Source organism: Oncorhynchus tshawytscha, linkage group LG04, assembly GCF_018296145.1.
Source record: "Oncorhynchus tshawytscha isolate Ot180627B linkage group LG04, Otsh_v2.0, whole genome shotgun sequence".
NCBI classification, from domain to species: domain Eukaryota; kingdom Metazoa; phylum Chordata; class Actinopteri; order Salmoniformes; family Salmonidae; genus Oncorhynchus; species Oncorhynchus tshawytscha.
This window is the reverse complement of record NC_056432.1, coordinates 6,201,141-6,225,698: the sequence shown is the minus strand read 5'-3', so window position 1 is coordinate 6,225,698 and position 24,558 is coordinate 6,201,141. Positions and strand designations below refer to the sequence as shown.

Genomic DNA, 24,558 nt, shown 5'->3' with positions numbered 1-24,558 from the left:
CTACTCTATGGTTCCCATGGCTCAGAAAGAGAGACAGAGACAGAGAGTGGTGGGGAGGGGGCAAGAGCGAGAGAGAGCGGGAGAAGAGAGAGAGAGGGAGAGAGAGAGAGAGAGAGAGAGATAAAGAGAGCGAGAGAGAGGGGGTGGAGAGAGAGAGAGAGAAAACGAGAGAGAAAGCGAGACAGAGAGGGAATCTGAAGTCACATGTCCACTGTTTGCTGATGATCTGGTGCTTCTGTCCCCAACCAAGGAGGGCCTACAGCAGCAACTAGATCTTCTGCACAGATTCTGTCAGACCTGGGCCCTAACAGTAAAACTCAGTAAGACAAAAATAATCAAAAAATTGGTCCAGTTGCCAGGACCACAAATACAAATTCCATCTAGACACCGAGAGCACGTAAAAACCTATACCTCCTTCTGCTTAAACATCAGCGCCACGGGCAGCAGGTAAACCACAGGTAAACCACAGGAAGCAGGTAAACCACAGGTAAACCACGGGCAGCAGGTAAACCACAGGTAAACCACAGGCAGCAGGTAAACCACAGGCAGCAGGCAAACTACAGGTAGCAGGTAAACCACAGGTAGCAGGTAAACCACAGGAAGTAGGTCAATCACAGGAAGCAGGTAAACCACAGGCAGCAGGTAAACCACAGGTAAACCACAGGCAGCAGGTAAACCACAGGAAGCAGGTAAACCACAGGAAGCAGGTAAATCACAGGAAGCAGGTAAACCACAGGCAGCAGGTAAATCACAGGCAGCAGGTAAATCACAGGAAGCAGGTAAACCGGGTAAACCACAGGCAGCAGGTAAACCACAGGCAGCAGATAAATGACAGGCAGCAGGTAAACCACAGGAAGCAGGTAAACCACAGGCAGCAGGTAAACCACAGGAAGCAGGTAAACCACAGGCAGCAGGTAAATCACAGGCAGCAGGTAAATCACAGGCAGCAGGTAAACCACAGGTAAACCACAGGAAGCAGGTAAACCACAGGCAGCAGGTAAACCACAGGCAGCAGGTAAATCACAGGCAGCAGGTAACCACAGGCAGCAGGTAAACCACAGGCAGCAGGTAAACCACAGGCAGCAGGTAAATCACAGGCAGGGTAAACCACAGGAAGCAGGTAAACCACAGGTAAAAACCACAGGCAGCAGGTAAATCACAGGCAGCAGGTAAACCACAGGAAGCAGGTAAACCACAGGTAAACCACAGGCAGCAGGTAAACCACAGGTAAACCACAGGCAGCAGGTAAACCACAGGTAAACCACAGGAAGCAGGTAAACCACAGGTAAACCACAGGAAGCAGGTAAACCACAGGTAAACCACAGGAAGCAGGTAAACCACAGGAAGCAGGTAAACCACAAGCAGCAGGTAAACCACAGGTAGCAGGTAAACCACAGGCCGCAGTTAAATCACAGGCAGCAGGTAAATCACAGGCAGCAGGTAAACCACAGGCAGCAGGTAAACCACATGTAAACCACAGGCAGCAGGTAAACCACAGGTAAACCACAGGTAGCAGGTAAACCACAGGCAGCAGGTAAATCACAGGCAGCAGGTAAACCACAGGTAGCAGGTAAACCACAGGCCGCAGTTAAATCACAGGCAGCAGGTAAATCACAGGCAGCAGGTAAACCACAGGCAGCAGGTAAACCACATGTAAACCACAGGCAGCAGGTAAACCACAGGTAAACCACAGGTAGCAGGTAAACCACAGGAAGCAGGTAAACCACAGGAAGCAGGTAAATCACAGGAAGCAGGTAAACCACAGGCAGCAGGTAAACCACAGGTAGCAGGTAAATCACAGGAAGTAGGTAAATCACAGGAAGCAGGTAAACCACAGGAAGTAGGTAAATCACAGGCAGCAGGTAAATCACAGGAAGCAGGTAAACCACAGTTAAACCACAGGCAGCAGGTAAACCAGAGGCAGCAGGTAAATCACAGGAAGCAGGTAAACCACAGGTAAACCACAGGCAGCAGGTAAACCACAGGCAGCAGGTAAATCACAGGCAGCAGGTAAACCACAGGCAGCAGGTAAACCACAGGCAGCAGGTAAACCACAGGCAGCAGGTAAATCACAGGCAGCAGGTAAACCACAGGAAGCAGGTAAACCACAGGCAAAACCACAGGCAGCAGGTAAACCACAGGCAGCAGGTAAATCACAGGCAGCAGGTAAACCACAGGCAGGTAAACCACAGGCAGCAGGTAAACCACAGGCAGCAGGTAAACCACAGGCAGCAGGTAAACCACAGGCAGCAGGTAAACCACAGGAAGCAGGTAAACCAGGTAAACCACAGGCAGCAGGTAAACCACAGGCAGCAGGTAAACCACAGGCAGCAGGTAAACCACAGGCAGGCAGCAGATAAATCACAGGCAGCAGGTAAACCACAGGTAAACCAGGAAGCAGGTAAACCACAGGCAGCAGGTAAACCACAGGAAGCAGGTAAACCACAGGTAAACCACAGGAAGCAGGTAAACCACAGGTAAACCACAGGCAGCAGGTAAACCACAGGTAAACCACAGGAAGCAGGTAAACCACAGGTAAACCACAGGAAGCAGGTAAACCACAGGTAAACCACAGGCAGCAGGTAAACCACAGGTAAACCACAGGAAGCAGGTAAACCACAGGCAGCAGGTAAACCACAGGCAGCAGGTAAACCACAGGTAGCAGGTAAACCACAGGCCGCAGTTAAATCAAAGGCAGCAGGTAAATCACAGGCAGCAGGTAAACCACAGGCAGCAGGTAAACCACAGGTAAACCACAGGCAGCAGGTAAACCACAGGTAAACCACAGGTAGCAGGTAAACCACAGGCAGCAGGTAAATCACAGGCAGCAGGTAAATCACAGGAAGCAGGTAAACCACAGGTAAACCACAGGCAGCAGGTAAACCAGAGGCAGCAGGTAAATCACAGACAGCGGGTAAACCACAGGCAGCAGGTAAACCACAGGCAGCAGGAAAATCACAGGCAGCAGGTAAACCACAGGTAAACCACAGGAAGCAGGTAAACCACAGGAAGCAGGTAAACCACAGGTAGCAGGTAAACCACAGGCAGCAGGTAAACCACAGGCAGCAGGTAAACCACAGGCAGCAGGTAAATCACAGGCAACCACAGGCAGCAGGTAAACCACAGGCAGCAGGTAAACCACAGGCAGCAGGTAAACCACAGGCAGCAGGTAAACCACAGGCAGCAGGTAAACCACAGGGTAAGCAGGTAAACAGGAAGAAGGGCAGCAGGTAAACCACAGGCCAGGCAGGTAAATCACAGGCAGCAGGTAAATCACAGGCAGCAGGTAAACCACAGGCAGCAGGTAAACCACAGGCAGCAGGTAAACCAGAGGCAGCAGGTAAATCACAGACAGCAGGTAAACCACAGGCAGCAGGTAAACCACAGGCAGCAGGAAAATCACAGGCAGCAGGTAAACCACAGGTAAACCACAGGAAGCAGGTAAACCACAGGAAGCAGGTAAACCACAGGCAGCAGGTAAACCACAGGTAGCAGGTAAATCACAGGTAGCAGGTAAATCACAGGCAGCAGGTAAATCACAGGAAGCACTTAAACCACAGGTAAACCACAGGCAGCAGGTAAACCAGAGGCAGCAGGTAAATCACAGACAGCGGGTAAACCACAGGCAGCAGGTAAACCACAGGCAGCAGGAAAATCACAGGCAGCAGGTAAACCACAGGTAAACCACAGGAAGCAGGTAAACCACAGGAAGGGTAAACCACAGGCAGCAGGTAAACCAGGAGGTAAACCACAGGTAGCAGGTAAACCACAGGCAAGCAGGTAAACCACAGGCAGCAGGTAAATCACAGGCAGCAGGTAAACCACAGGCAGCAGGTAAACCACAGGCAGCAGGTAAACCACAGGCAGCAGGTAAACCACAGGCAGCAGGTAAACCACAGGCAAAAATCACAGGCAGCAGGTAAACCACAGGCAGCAGGTAAACCACAGGAAGCAGGTAAACCACAGGCAGCAGGTAAACCACAGGCAGCAGGTAAACCACAGGCAGCAGGTAAATCACAGGCAGCAGGTAAATCACAGGCAGCAGGTAAACCACAGGCAGCAGGTAAACCACAGGCAGCAGGTAAATCACAGGAAGCAGGTAAACCACAGGCAGCAGGTAAACCACAGGAAGCAGGTAAACAGGAAGCAAACAGGTAGCAGGTAAACCACAGGCAGCAGGTAAATCACAGGCAGCAGGTAAATGACAGGCAGCAGGTAAACCACAGGCAGCAGGTAAACCACAGGTAAACCACAGGCAGCAGGTAAACCACAGGCGGCAGGTAAATCACAGGCAGCAGGTAAACCACAGGCAGCAGGTAAACCACAGGTAAACCACAGGTAAACCACAGGAAGCAGGTAAACCACAGGTAAACCACAGGAAGCAGGTAAACCACAGGCAGCAGGTAAACCACAGGCAGCAGGTAAACCACAGGAAGCAGGTAAACCACAGGAAGCAGGTAAACCACAGGAAGCAGGTAAACCACAGGCAGCAGGTAAACCACAGGCAGCAGGTAAACCACAGGCAGCAGGTAAACCACAGGAAGCAGGTAAACCACAGGAAGCAGGTAAACCACAGGAAGCAGGTAAACCACAGGAAGCAGGTAAACCACAGGCAGCAGGTAAACCACAGGTAGCAGGTAAATCACAGGTAGCAGGTAAATCACAGGCAGCAGGTAAATCACAGGAAGCACTTAAACCACAGGTAAACCACAGGCAGCAGGTAAACCAGAGGCAGCAGGTAAATCACAGACAGCGGGTAAACCACAGGCAGCAGGTAAACCACAGGTAAACCACAGGCAGCAGGTAAACCACAGGAAGCAGGTAAACCACAGGTAAACCACAGGAAGCAGGTAAACCACAGGCAGCAGGTAAACCACAGGCAGCAGGTAAATCACAGGCAGCAGGTAAACCACAGGAAACCACAGGCAGGGTAAACCACAGGCAGCAGGTAAACCACAGGAAGCAGGTAAATCACAGGCAGCAGGTAAACCACAGGCATCAGGTAAACCACAGGAAGCAGGTAAACCACAGGAAGCAGGTAAACCACAGGTAGCATGTAAACCACAGGCAGCAGGTAAATCACAGGCAGCAGGTAAACCACAGGCAGCAGGTAAACCACAGGCATAAACCACAGGTAAACCACAGGCAGCAGGTAAACCACAGGCAGCAGGTAAACCACAGGTAAACCACAGGTAAACCACAGGTAGCAGGTAAACCACAGGCAGCAGGTAAACCACAGGTAAACCACAGGCAGCAGGTAAATGACAGGCAGCAGGTAAACCACAGGCAGCAGGTAAACCAGGCAGGTAAACCACAGGCAGCAGGTAAACCACAGGCCACAGGCAGGTAAATCACAGGCAGCAGGTAAACCACAGGCAGCAGGTAAACCACAGGTAAACCACAGGTAGCAGGTAAACCACAGGAAGCAGGTAAATCCAGGCAGGGTAAACCACAGGCAGCAGGTAAACCACAGGCAGCAGGTAAACCACAGGCAGCAGGTAAACCAGGCAGCAGGTAAATCACAGGCAGCAGGTAAACCACAGGAAGCAGGTAAACCACAGGCAGCAGGTAAACCACAAGTAGCAGGTAAACCACAGGCAGCAGGTAAATCACAGGCAGCAGGTAAATCACAGGCAGCAGGTAAACCACAGGCAGCAGGTAAACCACAGGCAGCAGGTAAATCACAGGCAGCAGGTAAACCACAGGCAGCAGGTAAATCACAGGCAGCAGGTAAACCACAGGCAGCAGGTAAACCACAGGCAGCAGGTAAACCACAGGCAGCAGGTAAATCACAGGCAGCAGGTAAACCACAGGAAGCAGGTAAACCACAGGTAGCAGGTAAACCACAGGCAGCAGGTAAATCACAGGCAGCAGGTAAATGACAGGCAGCAGGTAAACCACAGGCAGCAGGTAAACCACAGGTAAACCACAGGCAGCAGGTAAACCACAGGCGGCAGGTAAATCACAGGCAGCAGGTAAATCACAGGCAGCAGGTAAACCACATGCAGCAGGTAAACCACAGATAAACCACAGGTAAACCACAGGCAGCAGGTAAACCACAGGCAGCAGGTAAACCACAGGTAAACCACAGGTAAACCACAGGTAGCAGGTAAACCACAGGCAGCAGGTAAACCACAGGTAAACCACAGGCAGCAGGTAAATGACAGGCAGCAGGTAAACCACAGGCAGCAGGTAAACCACAGGTAAACCACAGGCAGCAGGTAAACCACAGGCGGCAGGTAAATCACAGGCAGCAGGTAAACCACAGGCAGCAGGTAAACCACAGGTAAACCACAGGCAGCAGGTAAACCACAGGAAGCAGGTAAACCACAGGTAAACCACAGGAAGCAGGTAAACCACAGGCAGCAGGTAAACCACAGGCAGCAGGTAAATCACAGGCAGCAGGTAAACCACAGGAAGCAGGTAAACCACAGGCAGCAGGTAAACCACAGGCAGCAGGTAAATCACAGGCAGCAGGTAAACCACAGGAAGCAGGTAAACCACAGGAAGAAGGTAAACCACAGGCAGCATGTAAACCACAAGTAGCAGGTAAACCACAGGCAGCAGGTAAATCACAGGCAGCAGGTAAATCACAGGCAGCAGGTAAACCACAGGCAGCAGGTAAACCACAGGCAGCAGGTAAATCACAGGTAGCAGGTAAACCACAGGCAGCAGGTAAATCACAGGCAGCAGGTAAACCACAGGCAGCAGGTAAACCACAGGAAGCAGGTAAACCACAGGAAGCAGGTAAATCACAGGCAGCAGGTAAACCACAGGCATCAGGTAAACCACAGGAAGCAGGTAAACCACAGGAAGCAGGTAAACCACAGGTAGCATGTAAACCACAGGCAGCAGGTAAATCACAGGCAGCAGGTAAACCACAGGCAGCAGGTAAACCACAGATAAACCACAGGTAAACCACAGGCAGCAGGTAAACCACAGGCAGCAGGTAAACCACAGGTAAACCACAGGTAAACCACAGGTAGCAGGTAAACCACAGGCAGCAGGTAAACCACAGGTAAACCACAGGCAGCAGGTAAACCACAGGTAGCAGGTAAACCACAGGTAAACCACAGGTAAACCACAGGTAAACCACAGGCAGCAGGTAAACCACAGGCAGCAGGTAAACCACAGGCTGCAGGTAAACCACAGGCCACAGGTAGCAGGTAAACCACAGGCTGCAGGTAAACCACAGGTAAACCACAGGTAAACCACAGGTAAACCACAGGCAGCAGGTAAACCACAGGTAGCAGGTAAACCACAGGCAGCAGGTAAACCACAGGCAGCAGGTAAATCACAGGCAGCAGGTAAACCACAGGTAGTGGCGATTTTAGCAGGTAAATCTTGAAGGGGCAAAAAAAAATCATAATTTGGGATACATGCCAACAAAGCCACAACACAACACTAAGCAATACATGAATTGCACTCTAACAGTGACAAATGGTGCCCACAAACTGTTCGGTTTACATAAAGCTGTCCCAACAGCAGACTCCCAACACCTTACCACTGCTACACCTGGCTATCAGCAGATCTTTGTCTGACAGTGAAACAGTTCATTCAGCCTCATTTACTGCCTTTAAAAAGAACATAGCTGATATGTCTGACTTACTTAAACAAATGTGGTTTCTACTGACACTTGAGATGTACAAACTATGGCATAAGGGGACAACGAGTGGACTACAGGATATCCGTAATTTAGATTAAGACAATGAGAGAGCTAGGATGGACGTCGTCAATATAACCATTTGTTCAGCACTTTTGAAATGTACAGCGACAGAATTTTGAACATGGGCCGTTCTTACAGTATTCTCCCTGTACACCAAGTCAAAACTGCAGCATAAATGAAGAGGCCATATAAGCAGACAATGAATCCTCTTACAATATTTGATGATTACATTTCTCCAAAACTGGCAATAGTCTACATGTGCACCACCAAGTCAGAGCAGTAGGCTAAGTTATGAGAGGGGAAAGGGACAACATTATTAGGGTGAGTCACATGGGCTCCTAACAGCTTACTACACAACATACACTTAGTATTACTTTCTTATCTACAGTGTACACATCTCCCTGGCATATTACATCATTTATAGAGCAGCATTCAATACATTGTTGGACTCACCTTGTTGTTTTGTGCTCACTTGAACAGGAAGGTGTAGCGGCGGTTTGGCATCAAAGTCTGTCATTCTCTGGATTTATGCTGCTTTCAAGACAACTGGGAACCTGAAAAAAAAGGCTGAATCATGATGTTGTCAGTGATCTTCAGATCGTAGCTCGAGAAAGAGGCCAGAGTTCCCGATTTACAATTCGGATGAAACTTCAGTTGGATGAAACTTCAAAACATATTTTCGCAGTCGTAGCTGGTTTTTCCCGAGTTCCCAGTTGTCTTGAACTCACAGTTAGCCACTAATTCCTTCCAAACCACTCATTGTTTATTTTGCGATTTCAAACTTGTTGTGTAATGTTTATGTCCAATGGCCGATGAGCACCAATACGTTTTATCTATAATTTCTCTTCATTTGACAAGAATTAAAAAGGATTTGCATGTATGATGTTGACATGATCGGTCCAACCAGAGCTACTGTAGATATAACGTGATTTGACGTCATTTTATCTATATGCTAAAAATGTGGGGCTCAAAACCGGTGGGGCTCTGCCACTCACCAAACAAGAATTCCCAAAATGGGAAAAACACCAAATTGAGACTCTGCATGCAGAATTCTGCAAAAATATCCTCAGTGTACAACGTTACACACTAAATAATGCATGCAGAGCAGAATTAGGCCGATACCCCCTAATTATAAAAGGAAAGAGCCGTTAAATTCTACAACCACCTGAAAGGAAGCGATTCCCAAACCTTCCATGAGAAAGCCATCACCTACAGAGAGATGAACATGGAGAAGAGTCCCCAAAACAAGCTGGTCCTGGGACTCTGTTCACAAACACAAACAGACAGTGTAATGTTAACTGCTAATTGCTTTATATTTGTTTATTTCAATTTTGATTATTTTCCATTATGTTTCACATGCCAATAGAGTCCTTAAATTTAATTAGAGAGAGAGAGAGAGAGAGAGAGAGAGAGAGAGAGAGAGAGAGAGAGAGAGAGAGATTTAGAGAGAGAGAGAGAGAGAGAGAGAGAGAGAGAGAGAGAGAGAGAGAGAGAGAGAGAGAGAGAGAGAGAGAGAGAGAGAGAGAGAGAGAGAGAGAGAGAGAGAGAGAGAGAGAGAGAGAGAGAGAGAGAGAGAGAGAGAGAGAGAGAGAGAGAGAGAGAGAGAGAGAGAGAGAGAGAGATCTATCGGAATATATGTAATGTAAATATAATATGTCCCTACCCCACATGCTGGCCGGACCTCCAGGAGGATTGTCCTGTTAATTGTCAGTCAGGTTACGTCAAATCAAATTTTATTTTGTCAGGTGCGCCGAATACAACAGGTGCAGTAGACCTTACAGTGAAATGCTGAATACAACAGGTGTAGTAGACCTTACAGTGAAATGCTGAATACAACAGGTGTAGTAGACCTTACAGTGAAATGCTGAATACAACACGTGTAGTAGACCTTACAGTGAAATGCTGAATACAACACGTGTAGTAGACCTTACAGTGAAATGCTGAATACAACAGGTGTAGTAGACCTTACAGTGAAATGCTGAATCCAAAGGTGTAGTTGACCTTACAGTGAAATGCTGAATACAACAGGTGTAGTAGACCTCACAGTGAAATGCTGAATACAACAGGTGTAGTAGACCTTACAGTGAAATTCTGAATACAACAGGTGTAGACCTGATAGTGAAATGCTGAATACAACAGGTGTAGTAGACCTTACAGTGAAATGCTGAATACAACAGGTGTAGTAGACCTTACAGTGAAATGCTGAATACAACAGGTGTAGTAGACCTCACAGTGAAATGCTGAATACAACAGGTGTAGTAGACCTTACAGTGAAAGCTGCTGAATACAACAGGTGTAGTAGACCTCACAATGAAATGCTGAATTCAACAGGTGTAGTAGACCTCACAGTGAAATGCTGAATACAACAGGTGTAGTAGACCTTGACAGTGAAATGCTGAATACAACAGGTGTAGTAGACTGCAGTGAAATGCTGAATACAACAGGTGTAGTAGACCTTGACAGTGAAATGCTGAATACAACAGGTGTAGTAGACCTTCAGTGAAATGCTGAATACAACAGGTGTAGTAGACCTTACAGTGAAATGCTGAATACAACAGGTGTAGTAGACCTCACAATGAAATGCTGAATACAACAGGTGTAGTAGACCTCACAGTGAAATGCTGAATACAACAGGTGTAGTAGACCTCACAGTGAAATGCTGAATACAACAGGTGTAGTAGACCTCACAGTGAAATGCTGAATACAACAGGTGTAGTAGACCTTACAGTGAAATGCTGAATACAACAGGTGTAGTAGACCTTTCAGTGAAATGCTGAATACAACAGGTGTAGTAGACCTTACAGTGAAATGCTGAATACAACAGGTGTAGTAGACCTCACAATGAAATGCTGAATTCAACAGGTGTAGTAGACCTTACAGTGACATGTATGTCAGGTTATGTCAGTCAGTCCAGTAAAACATTAAAGTCCATGTTATTGTGCAATAGTTTACCCTAAAGCTGTGACAGACTGCTTCATGACAGACTGCTGTTGGACAGACTGTTGTTTGACAGACTGCTGTTTGACAGACTGCTGTTTGACAGACTGCTGTTTGACAGACTGCTCTGTGACAGACTGCTGTTTGACAGACTGCTGTTTGACAGACTGCTGTTTGACAGACTGCTCTATGACAGACTGCTGTTTGACAGACTGCTCTGTGACAGACTGTTGTTTGACAGACTGTTGTTTGACAGACTGCTCTGTGACAGACTGCTGTTGGACAGACTGCTGTTTGACAGACTGCTGTTTGACAGACTGCTGTTTGACAGACTGCTCTGTGACAGACTGCACTATGACAGACTGCTGTTTGACAGACTGCTCTGTGACAGACTGCTGTTGGACAGACTGTTGTTTGACAGACTGTTGTTTGACAGACTGCTCTGTGACAGACTGCTGTTGGACAGACTACTGTTTGACAAACTGCTGGTTGACATACTGCTCTGTGACAGACTGCTGTTTGACCGGCTGCTGTGTGACAAACTCTATTACCGTACAAGCACCTTCCCTCTGCAATGAAAAAACAAAATACAAAAACAGCGTCCTCCATATTGCTCTATCTCTTCCGATGTCCTGTAGATTGGATGTCACATATCCAGACATATTGCTTCCTTCGACCCAGAAAGAGAAGCGCTACATTCCTAACACATCAAGGAGCAGAGGGCAGGACAGGGATGTGTGTGTGTGTGTGTATGTGACAGAACAGGGATATGTGTGTATGTGTGTATGTGACAGAACAGGGATATGTGTGTGTGTGTGTGTGTGTGTGTGTGTGTATGTGATAAGACAGGGATATGTGGGTGTGTGTGTATGTGATAGAACGGGGATATGTATGTGTGTGTGTGTGTGATAGAACAGGGATATGTGTGTGTGTGTGTGTGATAGAACAGGGATATGTGTGTGTGTGTGTGTGTGTGTGTGTGTGTGTGTGTGTGTGTGTGTGTGTGTGTGTGACAGAACAGGGATATGTGTGTGTGTGTGTGTGTATGTGATAGAACAGGGATATGTGTGTGTGTGTGTGTGTGTGTGTGTGTGTGTGTGTGTGTGTGTGTGTGTGTGTGTGTATGTGACAGAACAGGGATATGTGTGTGTGTGTGTATGTGACAGAACAGGGATATGTGTGTGTGTGTGTGTGTGTGTGTGTGTGTGTGTGTGTGTGTGTGTGTATGTGACAGAACAGGGATATGTGTGTGTGTGTGTATGTGATAGAACAGGGATATGTGTGTGTGTGTGTGTGTGTATGTGACAGAACAGGGATATGTGTGTGTGTGTGTATGTGACAGAACAGGGATATGTGTGTGTGTGTGTGTGTGTGTATGTGATAGAACAGGGATATCCCGTCTGACACTTGGCTCATCAGTCCCCCACCATGCTACCAGGGATATGTGTGTGTATCAGTCATCAGTCCCCCACCATGCTACCAGGGATATGTGTGTGTATCAGTCATCAGTCCCCCACCATGCTACCAGGGATATGTGTGTGTATCAGTCATCAGTCCCCCACCATGCTACCAGGGATATGTGTGTGTATCAGTCATCAGTCCCCCACCATGCTACCAGGGATATGTGTGTGTATCAGTCATCAGTCCCCCACCATGCTACCAGGGATATGTGTGTGTATCAGTCATCAGTCCCCCACCATGCTACCAGGGATATGTGTATGTGATAGAACAGCTACCGTTGTTATGTAGACATCATATCCCTCTGTTGGGTTCAAATAGTATATTTCGAATTTGTGAATCTTTGAAATACATTGAGCCTTTGACATGAGCTTGTCTGGAGTGGCACCCGATGGGTGGCGTTTGTACGTTTTGGGACTATTCTATTTGTTCCAGTTTAGTCAAGCACATTTGAACCCAGGTCTGATTTTGTTCCACCATCTATCAGGGACACCATCAATCAGGGACACTGTTTATCAGGGACACCATCTATCAGGGGACACCATCTATCAGGGGACACCATCTATCAGGGACACCATCAATCAGGGACACCATCTATCAGGGACACCATCTATCAGGGACACCATCTATCAGGGACACCATCTATCAGGGACAACATCAATCAGGGACACCATCTATCAGGGACACCATCTGTCAGGGGACACCATCTATCAGGGACACCATCTATCAGGGGACACCATCTATCAGGGACACCATCTATCAGGGGACACCATTAATCAGGGACACCATCTATCAGGGACACCATTAATCAGGGACACCATCTATCAGGGACACCATCTATCAGGGACACCATCTATCAGGGACACCATCTATCAGGGACACCATCTATCAGGGACACCATCTATCAGGGACAACATCAATCAGGGACACCATCTATCAGGGACACCATCTATCAGGGACACCATCTGTCAGGGGACACCATCTATCAGGGACACCATTAATCAGGGACACCATCTATCAGGGGACACCATCTATCAGGGACACCATCTATCAGGGGACACCATTAATCAGGGACACCATCTATCAGGGACACCATTAATCAGGGACACCATCTATCAGGGGACACCATCTATCAGGGGACACCATCTATCAGGGACACCATCTATCAGGGGGACACCATCTATCAGGGATACCATCTATCAGGGACACCATTAATCAGGGACACCATCTATCAGGGGACACCATCTATCAGGGACACCATCTATCAGGGGACACCATCTATCAGGGACACCATTAATCAGGGACAACATCTATCAGGGGACACCATCTATCAGGGACACCATCTATCAGGGGACACCATTAATCAGGGACACCGTCTATCAGGGGACACCATTAATCAGGGACACCATCTATCAGGGACACCATTAATCAGGGACACCATCTATCAGGGACACCATCTATCAGGGACACCATCTAATCAGGGACACCATTAATCAGGGACACAATTTATCAGGGACACCATCTATCAGGGACACCATTTATCAGGGACACCATCTATCAGGGACACCATCTGTCAGGGGACACCATCTATCAGGGACACCATTAATCAGGGACACCATCTATCAGGGGACACCATCTATCAGGGACACCATCTATCAGGGGACACCATTAATCAGGGACACCATCTATCAGGGACACCATTAATCAGGGACACCATCTATCAGGGACACCATCTATCAGGGGACACCATCTATCAGGGACACCATCTATCAGGGACACCATCTAATCAGGGACACCATCTATTAGGGGACACCATCTATCAGGGGACACCATCTATCAGGGACACCATCTATCAGGGGGACACCATCTATCAGGGACACCATTAATCAGGGACAACATCTATCAGGGGACACCATCTATCAGGGACACCATCTATCAGGGGACACCATTAATCAGGGACACCGTCTATCAGGGGACACCATTAATCAGGGACACCATCTATCAGGGACACCATTAATCAGGGACACCATCTATCAGGGGACACCATCTATCAGGGACACCATTAATCAGGGACACCATTAATCAGGGACACAATTTATCAGGGACACCATCTATCAGGGACACTGTTCATCAGGGACACCATTTATCAGGGACACCATTTATCAGGGACACCATTTATCAGGGACACTGTTTATCAGGGACATCATTTATCAGGACCCCATTTATCAGGGACACCATTTATCAGTACACCATTTATCAGGGACATCATTTATCAGGACCCCATTTATCAGTACACCCTTGATCAGGGACACCATTAATCAGGACACCATTTATCAGGGACGTAATTTATCAGGGATGTTCCTAACACATTCTTGACTCCCTGACAGCTGGTCCCAGGACAGTTTGGTTGATTTGCTATCAATCATTTGCTACCAGGATGTAAGAGGGAGGAACCGATCTGAAATAAGTTGTTAGTAACTGAGACCAAAGGACTGACAGTAAGATGCCTATTTCCAGTGACTCTTCTAAAGGTGACACGCTGCAACATGCCTCTGTTATCACCAGTCATCACCTGTTCACCCCCCCCCCCCACACACACACTTAGACTGAGGGGAGAGGGTGTCTGGTAGACTGGTTAGTGTCTGGTAGACTGGTTAGTGTCTGGTAGACTGGTTAGTGTCTGGTAGACTGGATAGTGTCTGGTAGACTGGTTAGTGTCTGGTAGACTGGTCAGTTTCTGGTAGACTGGATAGTGTCTGGTAGACTGGTTAGTGTCTGGTAGACTGGTTAGTGTCTGGTAGACTGGTTAGTGTCTGGTAGACTGGTTAGTGTCTGGTAGACTGGTTAGTGTCTGGTAGACTGGTTAGTGTCTGGTAGACTGGTCAGTGTCTTGTAGACTGGTTAGTGTCAGGTAGACTGGTCAGTGTCTGGTAGACTGGTTAGTGTCTGGTAGACTGAGGGGAGAGGGTGTCTGGTAGACTGGTTAGTAGAGAGGCTATAACAGTAGAGAGGCTATATACAGTAGAGAGGCTATATACAGTAGAGAGGCTATATACAGTAGAGATGTTATATACAGTAGTGAGGCTATAACAGTAGAGAGGCTATATACAGTAGAGAGACTATATTCAGTAGAGAGGCTATATACAGTAGAGAGGCTATATACAGTAGAGAGACTATATACAGTAGTGAGGCTATATACAGTAGAGAGGCTATATACAGTAGAGAGGCTATATACAGTAGAGGCTATATACAGTAGAGAGGCTATATACAGTAGAGACGCTATATACAGTAGAGAGGCTATATACAGTAGAGAGGTTATATACAGTAGAGGTTATATACAGTAGAGAGGTTATATACAGTAGAGGTTATATACAGTAGAGAGACTATATTCAGTAGATAGGCTATAACAGTAGAGAGGCTATATACAGTAGAGAGACTATATACAGTAGAGGGGCTATAACAGTAGAGAGGCTATATACTGTAGAGAGGCTATATACAGTAGAGGTTATATACAGTAGAGAGGCTATATACAGTAGAGGGGCTATAACAATAGAGACGCTATATACAGTAGAGAGGCTATATACAGTAGAGAGGTTATATACAGTAGAGGTTATATACAGTAGAGAGGCTATATACAGTAGAGGTTATATACAGTAGAGAGGCTATATACAGTAGAGGGCTATAACAGTAGAGACGCTATATACAGTAGAGAGGCTATATACAGTAGAGGTTATATACAGTAGAGGTTATATACAGTAGAGAGGCTATATACAGTAGAGAGGCTATATACAGTAGAGGGCTATATACAGTAGAGGTTATATACAGTAGAGGTTATATACAGTAGAGGCTATATACAGTAGAGAGGCTATATACAGAAGAGAGACTATATACAGTAGAGAGACTATATTCAGTAGATAGGCTATAACAGTAGAGATACTATATACAGTAGAGAGGCTATATACAGTAGAGGTTATATTCAGTAGATAGGCTATATACAGTAGAGAGGCTATATACAGTAGAGAGGTTATATACAGTAGAGAGACTATATACAGTAGAGGGCTATAACAATAGAGGGCTATATACAGTAGAGAGGCTATATACAGTAGAGGTTATATACAGTAGAGGCTATATACAGTAGAGGCTATATACAGTAGAGAGGCTATATACAGTAGAGAGACTATATACAGTAGAGAGACTATATTCAGTAGATAGGCTATAACAGTAGAGAGACTATATACAGTAGAGAGGCTATATACAGTAGAGAGGTTATATACAGTAGAGGGGCTATATACAGTGGAGAGGTTATATACAGTAGAGAGGTTATATACAGTAGAGAGGCTATATACAGTAGAGAGGTTATATACAGTAGAGGGGCTATATACAGTAGAGAGGCTATATACAGTAGAGAGGCTATATACAGTAGAGAGGTTATATACAGTAGAGAGGTTATATACAGTAGAGGCTATATACAGTAGAGGCTACATACAGTAGAGAGGTTATATACAGTAGAGACGCTATATACAGTAGAGAGGCTATATACAGTAGAGACGCTATATACAGTAGAGAGGCTATATACAGTAGAGGCTATATACAGTAGAGAGTTATATACAGTAGAGACGTTATATACAGTAGAGGCTATATACAGTAGAGGCTACATACAGTAGAGAGGCTATATACAGTAGAGACGCTATATACAGTAGAGAGGCTATATACAGTAGTGAGGCTATATACAGTAGAGAGGCTATATACAGTAGAGAGGTTATATACAGTAGAGAGGCTACATGTAACAGGGTTCCTCAGCCTCTTTAGTTTCAAACAACATTTATCTGTACTATCTCAGGACTCTTATGGCTGTCGATAATATGCATACCAGAGTGAGTGTGTTTCTCTCTGTTGGACTAAGACAAAGAGACAAAGAGGAGTCTGACAGCACATGTGTGTACGGTACATTAGTAGCCTGTTTCAATCACTGTTGCATGCAACTAGAAAAAACTAGAAAAAACCTACAGGAGGGCCAAAGGAAAGATTTGCATTGTTTTATATTGTGACGTATATGATACAAATGGGCCGTATAATTCAACCCAAGACCTGCTGTTTATTTAACTAACTGCTACTGTATGTGTTTATGAACAGTCTCGCTTGGAATAGTGGCTTTTACGCAGGAAATAACTCAAATATGACTTTCCCTTTTCTGTTGGAACTTGAAGTCAGGAACGTTTGTTATTTGTGTCCGCAGAACAACACCTTGTGGAGACCAGACTCCTGTCAGGAGTGTCAATGCTTCAGTGACATCACCGTCTGTCAACTTGCTACCTGCCTCAACCCACACTGTGACTACCAGAAGGTAAGATAACAGAGGGAGGGAGGGAGGGAGGGAGGGTGGGAGGGAAGGATAGATGAATGAATGAGGGAGGGAGGGAGGGAGGGAGGGAGGGAGGGAAGGAAGGAAGGAAGGAAGGAAGGAAGGATGGATGGAGGGATGGAGGGATGGATGAGGGAGGGAGGGACGAATCGATGGTTGGAGGGATGGATGACTGACTGAATTAACTAATAAATGAATGAAGTAATTAATTAATAAAGGAATTAAGTAATTAATTAACAAAGGAATTAAGTAATTAATTAATGAAGGAATTAAGGAATTAATTAATAAAGAAATTAAGTAATTAATTAACAAAGGAATTAAGGAATTAATTCACAAAGGAATTAATTAACAAATGAATTCCCCTCTCCTCCTTCCTCCCCCCTCCTTCTTCCCCTCTCAGTTCTCTTGTTCTGATGAAGTAATCGAGACATCAAGACATCAACACTGTTAGGGTATCCCATCCAACCTCCCCTCTCCCCTGAGCCATCCCACCCAACCCCCGTCTAACCTGAGCCATCCCGTCCAACCCCCTCTAACCTGAGCTATCCCATCCAACCTCCCCTCTCCCCTGAGCCATCCCATCCAACTCCCCCTCTAACCTGAGCCATCCCATCCTACCCCCTCTCTCCTGAACCATCCCATCCCATCCAACCCCCCTTCCCCTGAGCCATCCCATCCAAACCCCATCTAACCTGAGCGATCCCATCCAACCCCCTCTCCCCTGAGCCATCTCATCTTCTCTTCCCTGAGACCACTATCAATGCCTAATGAATTCTGCTCCACTGACAGGCAGTCTAATACTAATTACTAATCTAATACTAATTACTAATCTCCTCTCCTCCATCAAGCCCAACAAACCATATCTCCTCCTCTCTCTGCTCCTCTCCTCCTTTCTCCTCTCCTCCATCAAGCCCAACCAACCCTATCTCCTCCTCTCTCCGCTCCTCTCCTCCTTTCTCCTCCCCTCCATCAAGCCCAACAAACCCTATCTCCTCCTCTCTCCGCTCCTCTCCTCCTTTCTCCTCCCCTCCATCAAGCCCAACAAACCCTATCTCCTCCTCTCTCCGCTCCTCTCCTCCTTTCTCCTCACCTCCATCAAGCCCAACAAACCCTATCTCCTCCTCTCTCCCCACCTCTCCCCTTTCTCCTCTCCTCCATCATGACCAACAAACCCTATATCCTCCTCTCTCTGCTCCTCTCCTCCTTTCTCCTCTCCTCCATCAAGCCCAACAAACCCTATCTCCTCCTCTCTCCGCTCCTCTCCTCCTTTCTCCTCCCCTCCATCAAGCCCAACAAACCCTATCTCCTTCTCTCTCCGCTCCTCTCCTCCCCCCCTCCATCAAGCCCAACAAACCCTATCTCCTCCTCTCTCCGCACCTCTCCTCCTTTCTCCTCTCCTCCATCAAGCCCAAGAAACCCTATATCCTCCTCTCTCCGCTCCTCTCCTCCTTTCTCCTCTCCTCCATCAAGCCCAACAAACCATATCTCCTCCTCTCTCCGCTCCTCTCCTCCTTTCTCCTCTCCTCCATCAAGCCCAACAAACCCTATCTCCTCCTCTCTCCTCTCTTTCAAGCATCCCATTGGTTCATGCAGGTGCCGGAATGCCCACATGCATGATGGCTCCCGGAATTGCGTGCTGCAGTTGCATACTATTACCTCATTCTCCTCGCCCCTCTCCTCTTCCTCTCTACTCTCTTCCTCCTCTCTCCTCTCCTCCTCTCTCCTCTCTTCCTCCCCTCTCCCATCTTCCTCTTCTCCTCTCTCCTCTCCTCCTCCTCTCTCCTCTCTCCTCCTCTCTCCTCTCTTTCTCCTCTCTCCTCGCCTCCCTCTCCTCCTCCTCCTCTCTTCCTCCTCGCTCATCTCCTCCTCCTCTCTTCCTCTTCTCCTCCTCTCTCCTCCTCCTCCTCCTCCCCCCCTCTCCTCTCTTCATCTTCTCCTCCTCCTCTCCTCTCTTCCTCTTCTCCTCCTCCTCTCTCCTCTCCTCATCCTCTCCTCTCTTCCTCTTCTCCTCCTCTCTCCTCTCCACCTCCTCTCCTCCTCTCTCTTCCTCCTCTCCTCCTCTCTCCTCCTCCTCCTCTCCTCCTCTCTTCCTCTTCTCCTCCTCTCTCCTCTCCACCTCCTCTCCTCCTCTCCTCTCTTCCTCTTCTCCTCCTCTCTCCTCCTCCTCTCCTCTCTTCCTCTTCTCCTCCTCTCTCTTCTCCTCCTCCTCTCCTCTCTTCCTCTTCTCCTCCTCTTCTCCTCCTCTCTCCTCCTCCTCTCTCCTCCTCCTCTCCTCTCTTCCTCTTCTCCTCCTCTCTCCTCTCCCCCACCTCTCTTTTCTCCTCTATCAGGCCCACCAATCCATGTCTTCTAACAGGTCTCCTCCACAGTTCTTAATAAATATTTTAGTTTCTGAACATTAAACATGTTCCTTATGTCATTCATTTAACAGAGATAAACATTACTTATTCCTCCCTCTCTGTCTCTTTGATGTATTCCCTGTAAATAAATATACATTTTTCACTGGAGGGTTGGAATAAGAAAATAGTAAAGATTTTATCATTTATTTAACTAGGATAGTCAGTTAAGATCACATTCTTATTTATAATGATGGCTTACCGGAGAACGGCGGGTTAACTGCCTTGTTCAGGGGAAGAGCGACAGATTTGACCTTGTCAGTTCCGGGATTCGAACCAGCAACCTTTTGGTTACTAGTCCAATGCTTTAACCATGCGGCTACCTAGATGGTATGGATGGTGTATTCTGTATGGATGGTGTATATGGTATAGATGGTAGAGATGGTGTAGATGTTATAGTTGGTATAGATGGTATAGATGGTATAGATGCTATAGATGGTATAGATGGTATAGATGGTATAGATGTTATAGATGTATAGATGGTGTAGATGTTATAGTTGGTATAGATGGTATAGATGGTATAGATGTTATAGATGTATAGATGGTGTAGATGTTATAGTTGGTATAGATGGTATAGATGGTATAGATGGTATAGATGTAGAGATGTAGAGATGGTGTAGATGGTATAGATGGTATAGATGTATAGATGGTATAGATGTATAGATGGTGTAGATGTCATAGATGGTATAGATGGTATAGATGGTATAGATGGTATAGATGTAGAGATGTAGAGATGGTGTAGATGGTATAGATGGTATAGATGTATAGATGGTATAGATGTATAGATGGTGTAGATGGCATAGATGGTATAGATGGTGTAGATGGTATAGATGTCATAGATGTATAGATGTATAGATGTATAGATGTTTTTGATGGTGTAGATGTTATAGATGGTGTAGATGGTATAGATGTATAGATGGTGTATATTGTATAGATGGTATGGATGGTGTATATGGTATAGATGGTGTAGATGGTATAGATGTTATAGATGGTGTAGATGTTATAGATGGTGTAGATGGTGTAGATGGTGTATATGGTAAAGATGGTATATATGGTGTATATGGTATAGATGGTATGGATGGTGTAGATGGTGTAGATGGTATAGATGGTATAGATGGTGTAGATGGTATAGATGGTATGGATGGTGTAGATGGTATAGATGGTATGGATGGTGTAGATGGTGTAGATGGTATAGATGGTATATATGGTGTATATGGTATAGATGGTATGGATGGTGTAGATGGTGTAGATGGTGTAGATGGTATGGATGGTGTAGATGGTGTAGATGGTATAGATGGTGTAGATGGTGTAGATGGTATAGATGGTGTATATGGTGTAGATGGTATGGATGGTGTAGATGGTGTAGATGGTATAGATGGTATAGATGGTGTAGATGGTATAGATGTATAGATGGTATAGATGGTATAGATGGTGTATATGGTGTATATGGTGTATATGGTATAGATGGTGTATATGGTATAGATGGTATAGATGGTGTATATGGTATAGATGGTATAGATGGTGTATATGGTATAGATGGTATAGATGTTATAGATGGTATAGATGGTTTAGATGGTGTATATGGTATAGATGGTGTATATGGTATAGATGGTGTAGATGGTATAGATGTTATAGATGTTATAGATGGTTTAGATGGTGTATATGGTATAGATGGTGTAGATGGTATAGATGTTATAGATGGTATAGATGGTATAGCTGTTATAGATGGTATAGATGTAGAGATGGTGTAGATGGTGTATATGGTATAGATGGTATAGATGTAGAGATGGTGTATATGGTATAGATGGTATAGATGGTGTAGATGGTATATTTGGTTTAGATGGTGTATATGGTATAGATGGTATAGATGTAGAGATGGTGTATATGGTATAGATGGTATAGATGGTGTAGATGGTATATTTGGTTTAGATGGTGTATATGGTATAGATGGTTTAGATGGTGTATATGGTATATTTGGTTTAGATGGTGTATATGGTATAGATGGTGTAGATGGTGTATATGGTATAGATGGTGTATATGGTATAGATGGTATAGATGGTATATTTGGTTTAGATGGTATATTTGGTGTATATGGTATATATGATATATATGGTATATTTGGTTTAGATGGTATATTTGGTGTATATGGTATATATGATATATATGGTATAGATGGTGTATATGGTATAGATGGTATATACAGTAGGGAGAACAAGTATTTGATACACTGCCGATTTTGCAGGTTTTCCTACTTACAAAGTAGGTGTGGATGGATGGTGTGGATGGATGGTGTGGATGGATGGATGGTGTGGATGGATGGTGTGGATGGATGGATGGTGTGGATGGATGGTGTGGATGGATTGTGTGGATGTATGGCGTGGATGGATGGTGTGGATGGATGGTGTGGATGAATGGATGGTGTGGATGCATGGTGTGGATGGATGGTGTGGATGCATGGTGTGAATGCATGGTGTGGATGGATGGTGTGGATGAATGGATGGTGTGGATGGATGGTGTGGATGGATGGTGTGGATGCATGGTGTGGGTGGATGGATGGTGTGGATGGATGGATGGATGAATGGTGTGGATGGATGGTATAGGTGGATAGTGTGGATGGATGGTTTAGTTGGATGGTGTGGATGGGATGGTGTGGATGGATGGTATAGATGGATGGTGTGGATGGATGGTGTGGATGCATGGTGTGGATGCATGGTGTGGATGGATGGTGTGGATGGATGGATGGTGTGGATGCATGGTGTGGATGGATGGTGTGGATGCATGGTGTGGATGCATGGTGTGGATGGATGGTGTGGATGGATGGTGGGGATGGATGGTGTGGATGGATGGTGTGGATGGATGGATGGATGGATGGATGGATGGTGTGGATGGATGCATGGTGTGGATGGATGTTGTGGATGCATGGTGTGGATGGATGGTGTGGATGGATGGTGTGGATGGATGGTGTGGATGGATGGTGTGGATGCATGGTGTGGATGCATGGTGTGGATGGATGGTGTGGATGGATGGATGGTGTGGATGGTGTGGATGCATGGTGTGGATGGATGGTGTGGATGCATGGTGTGGATGGATGGTGTGGATGGATGGTGTGGATGGATGGTGTGGATGGATGGATGGTGTGGATGGATGGTGTGGATGGATTGTGTGGATGTATGGTGTGGATGGATGGTGTGGATGGATGGTGTGGATGAATGGATGGTGTGGATGCATGGTGTGGATGGATGGTGTGGATGCATGGTGTGGATGGATGGTGTGGATGGATGGATGGTGTGGATGCATGGTGTGGGTGGATGGATGGTGTGGATGGATGGATGGATGGATGAATGGTGTGGATGGATGGTATAGGTGGATAGTGTGGATGGATGGTTTAGTTGGATGGTGTGGATGGGATGGTGTAGATGGATGGTATAGATGGATGGTGTGGATGCATGGTGTGGATGCATGGTGTGGATGGATGGTGTGGATGGATGGATGGTGTGGATGGTGTGGATGCATGGTGTGGATGCATGGTGTGGATGGATGGTGTGGATGCATGGTGTGGATGGATGGTGTGGATGGATGGTGTGGATGGATGGTGTGGATGGATGGATGGTGTGGATGGATGGATGGATGGTGTGGATGGATGCATGGTGTGGATGGATGTTGTGGATGCATGGTGTGGATGGATGGTGTGGATGGATGGTGTGGATGGATGGTGTGGATGGATGGTGTGGATGCATGGTGTGGATGGATGGTGTGGATGGATGGATGGTGTGGATGGTGTGGATGCATGGTGTGGATGGATGGTGTGGATGCATGGTGTGGATGGATGGTGTGGATGGATGGTGTGGATGGATGGTGTGGATGGATGGATGGTGTGGATGGATGGATGGATGGTGTGGATGGATGGATGGATGGTGTGGATGGATGCATGGTGTGGATGGATGGATGGTGTGGATGCATGGTGTGGATGGATGGTGTGGATGGATGGATGGTGTGGATGGATGGTGTGGATGGATGGTGTGGATGGATGGTGTGGATGCATGGTGTGGATGCATGGTGTGGATGGATGGTGTGGATGGATGGATGGATGGTGTGGATGGATGGTGTGGATGGATTGTGTGGATGGATGGTGTGGATGCATGGTGTGGATGGATGGTGTGGATGGATGGTGTGGATGGTTGGTGTGGATGGATGGATTGTGTGGATGGATGGTGTGGATGGATGGTGTGGATGGATGGATTGTGTGGATGGATGGATGGTGTGGATGGATTGTGTGGATGGATGGTGTGGATGGATGGATTGTGTGGATGGATGGTGTGGATGGATGGTGTGGATGGATGGTGTGGATGGATGGTGTGGATGGATGGTGTGGATGGAAGGATGGTGTGGATGGAGGGTGTGGATGGTATGGATAGATGGTATGGATAGATGGTGTGGATGGATGGTGTGGATGGATGGTGTGGATGTAGATGGGAGAGCAGTATACTCTACATACTGTTTACATTCTGGCCTTTCTCTAACTACACCCAGCGTTACATCAGACACATGAGTCATTTAGCAGACGATTTATCTAGGGGCGATTTATCTAGGGGCGATTTATCTAGGGGGCGATTTATCCAGGGGCGATTTATCTAGGGGCGATTTATCTAGGGATGATTTATCTAGGGCGATTTATCTAGGGGCGATTTATCTAGGGGCGATTTATCCAGGGGCGATTTATCCAGGGGCGATTTATCCAG

At 46.5% G+C, this 24,558-nt stretch overlaps 1 protein-coding gene across 1 annotated transcript in view; it reads left to right on the top strand.

The window, feature by feature from the left end:
* The window catches only part of LOC112239503 (extracellular matrix organizing protein FRAS1-like), a 316,408-nt gene that overhangs the window by 125,655 nt on the left and 166,195 nt on the right, over positions 1–24,558 (top strand). The window contains exon 3 of the mRNA XM_042321247.1: positions 17,298–17,405. Within this exon, the coding sequence (XP_042177181.1) occupies positions 17,298–17,405 (108 nt within the window). The remainder of the gene's footprint in view (positions 1–17,297; positions 17,406–24,558) is intronic.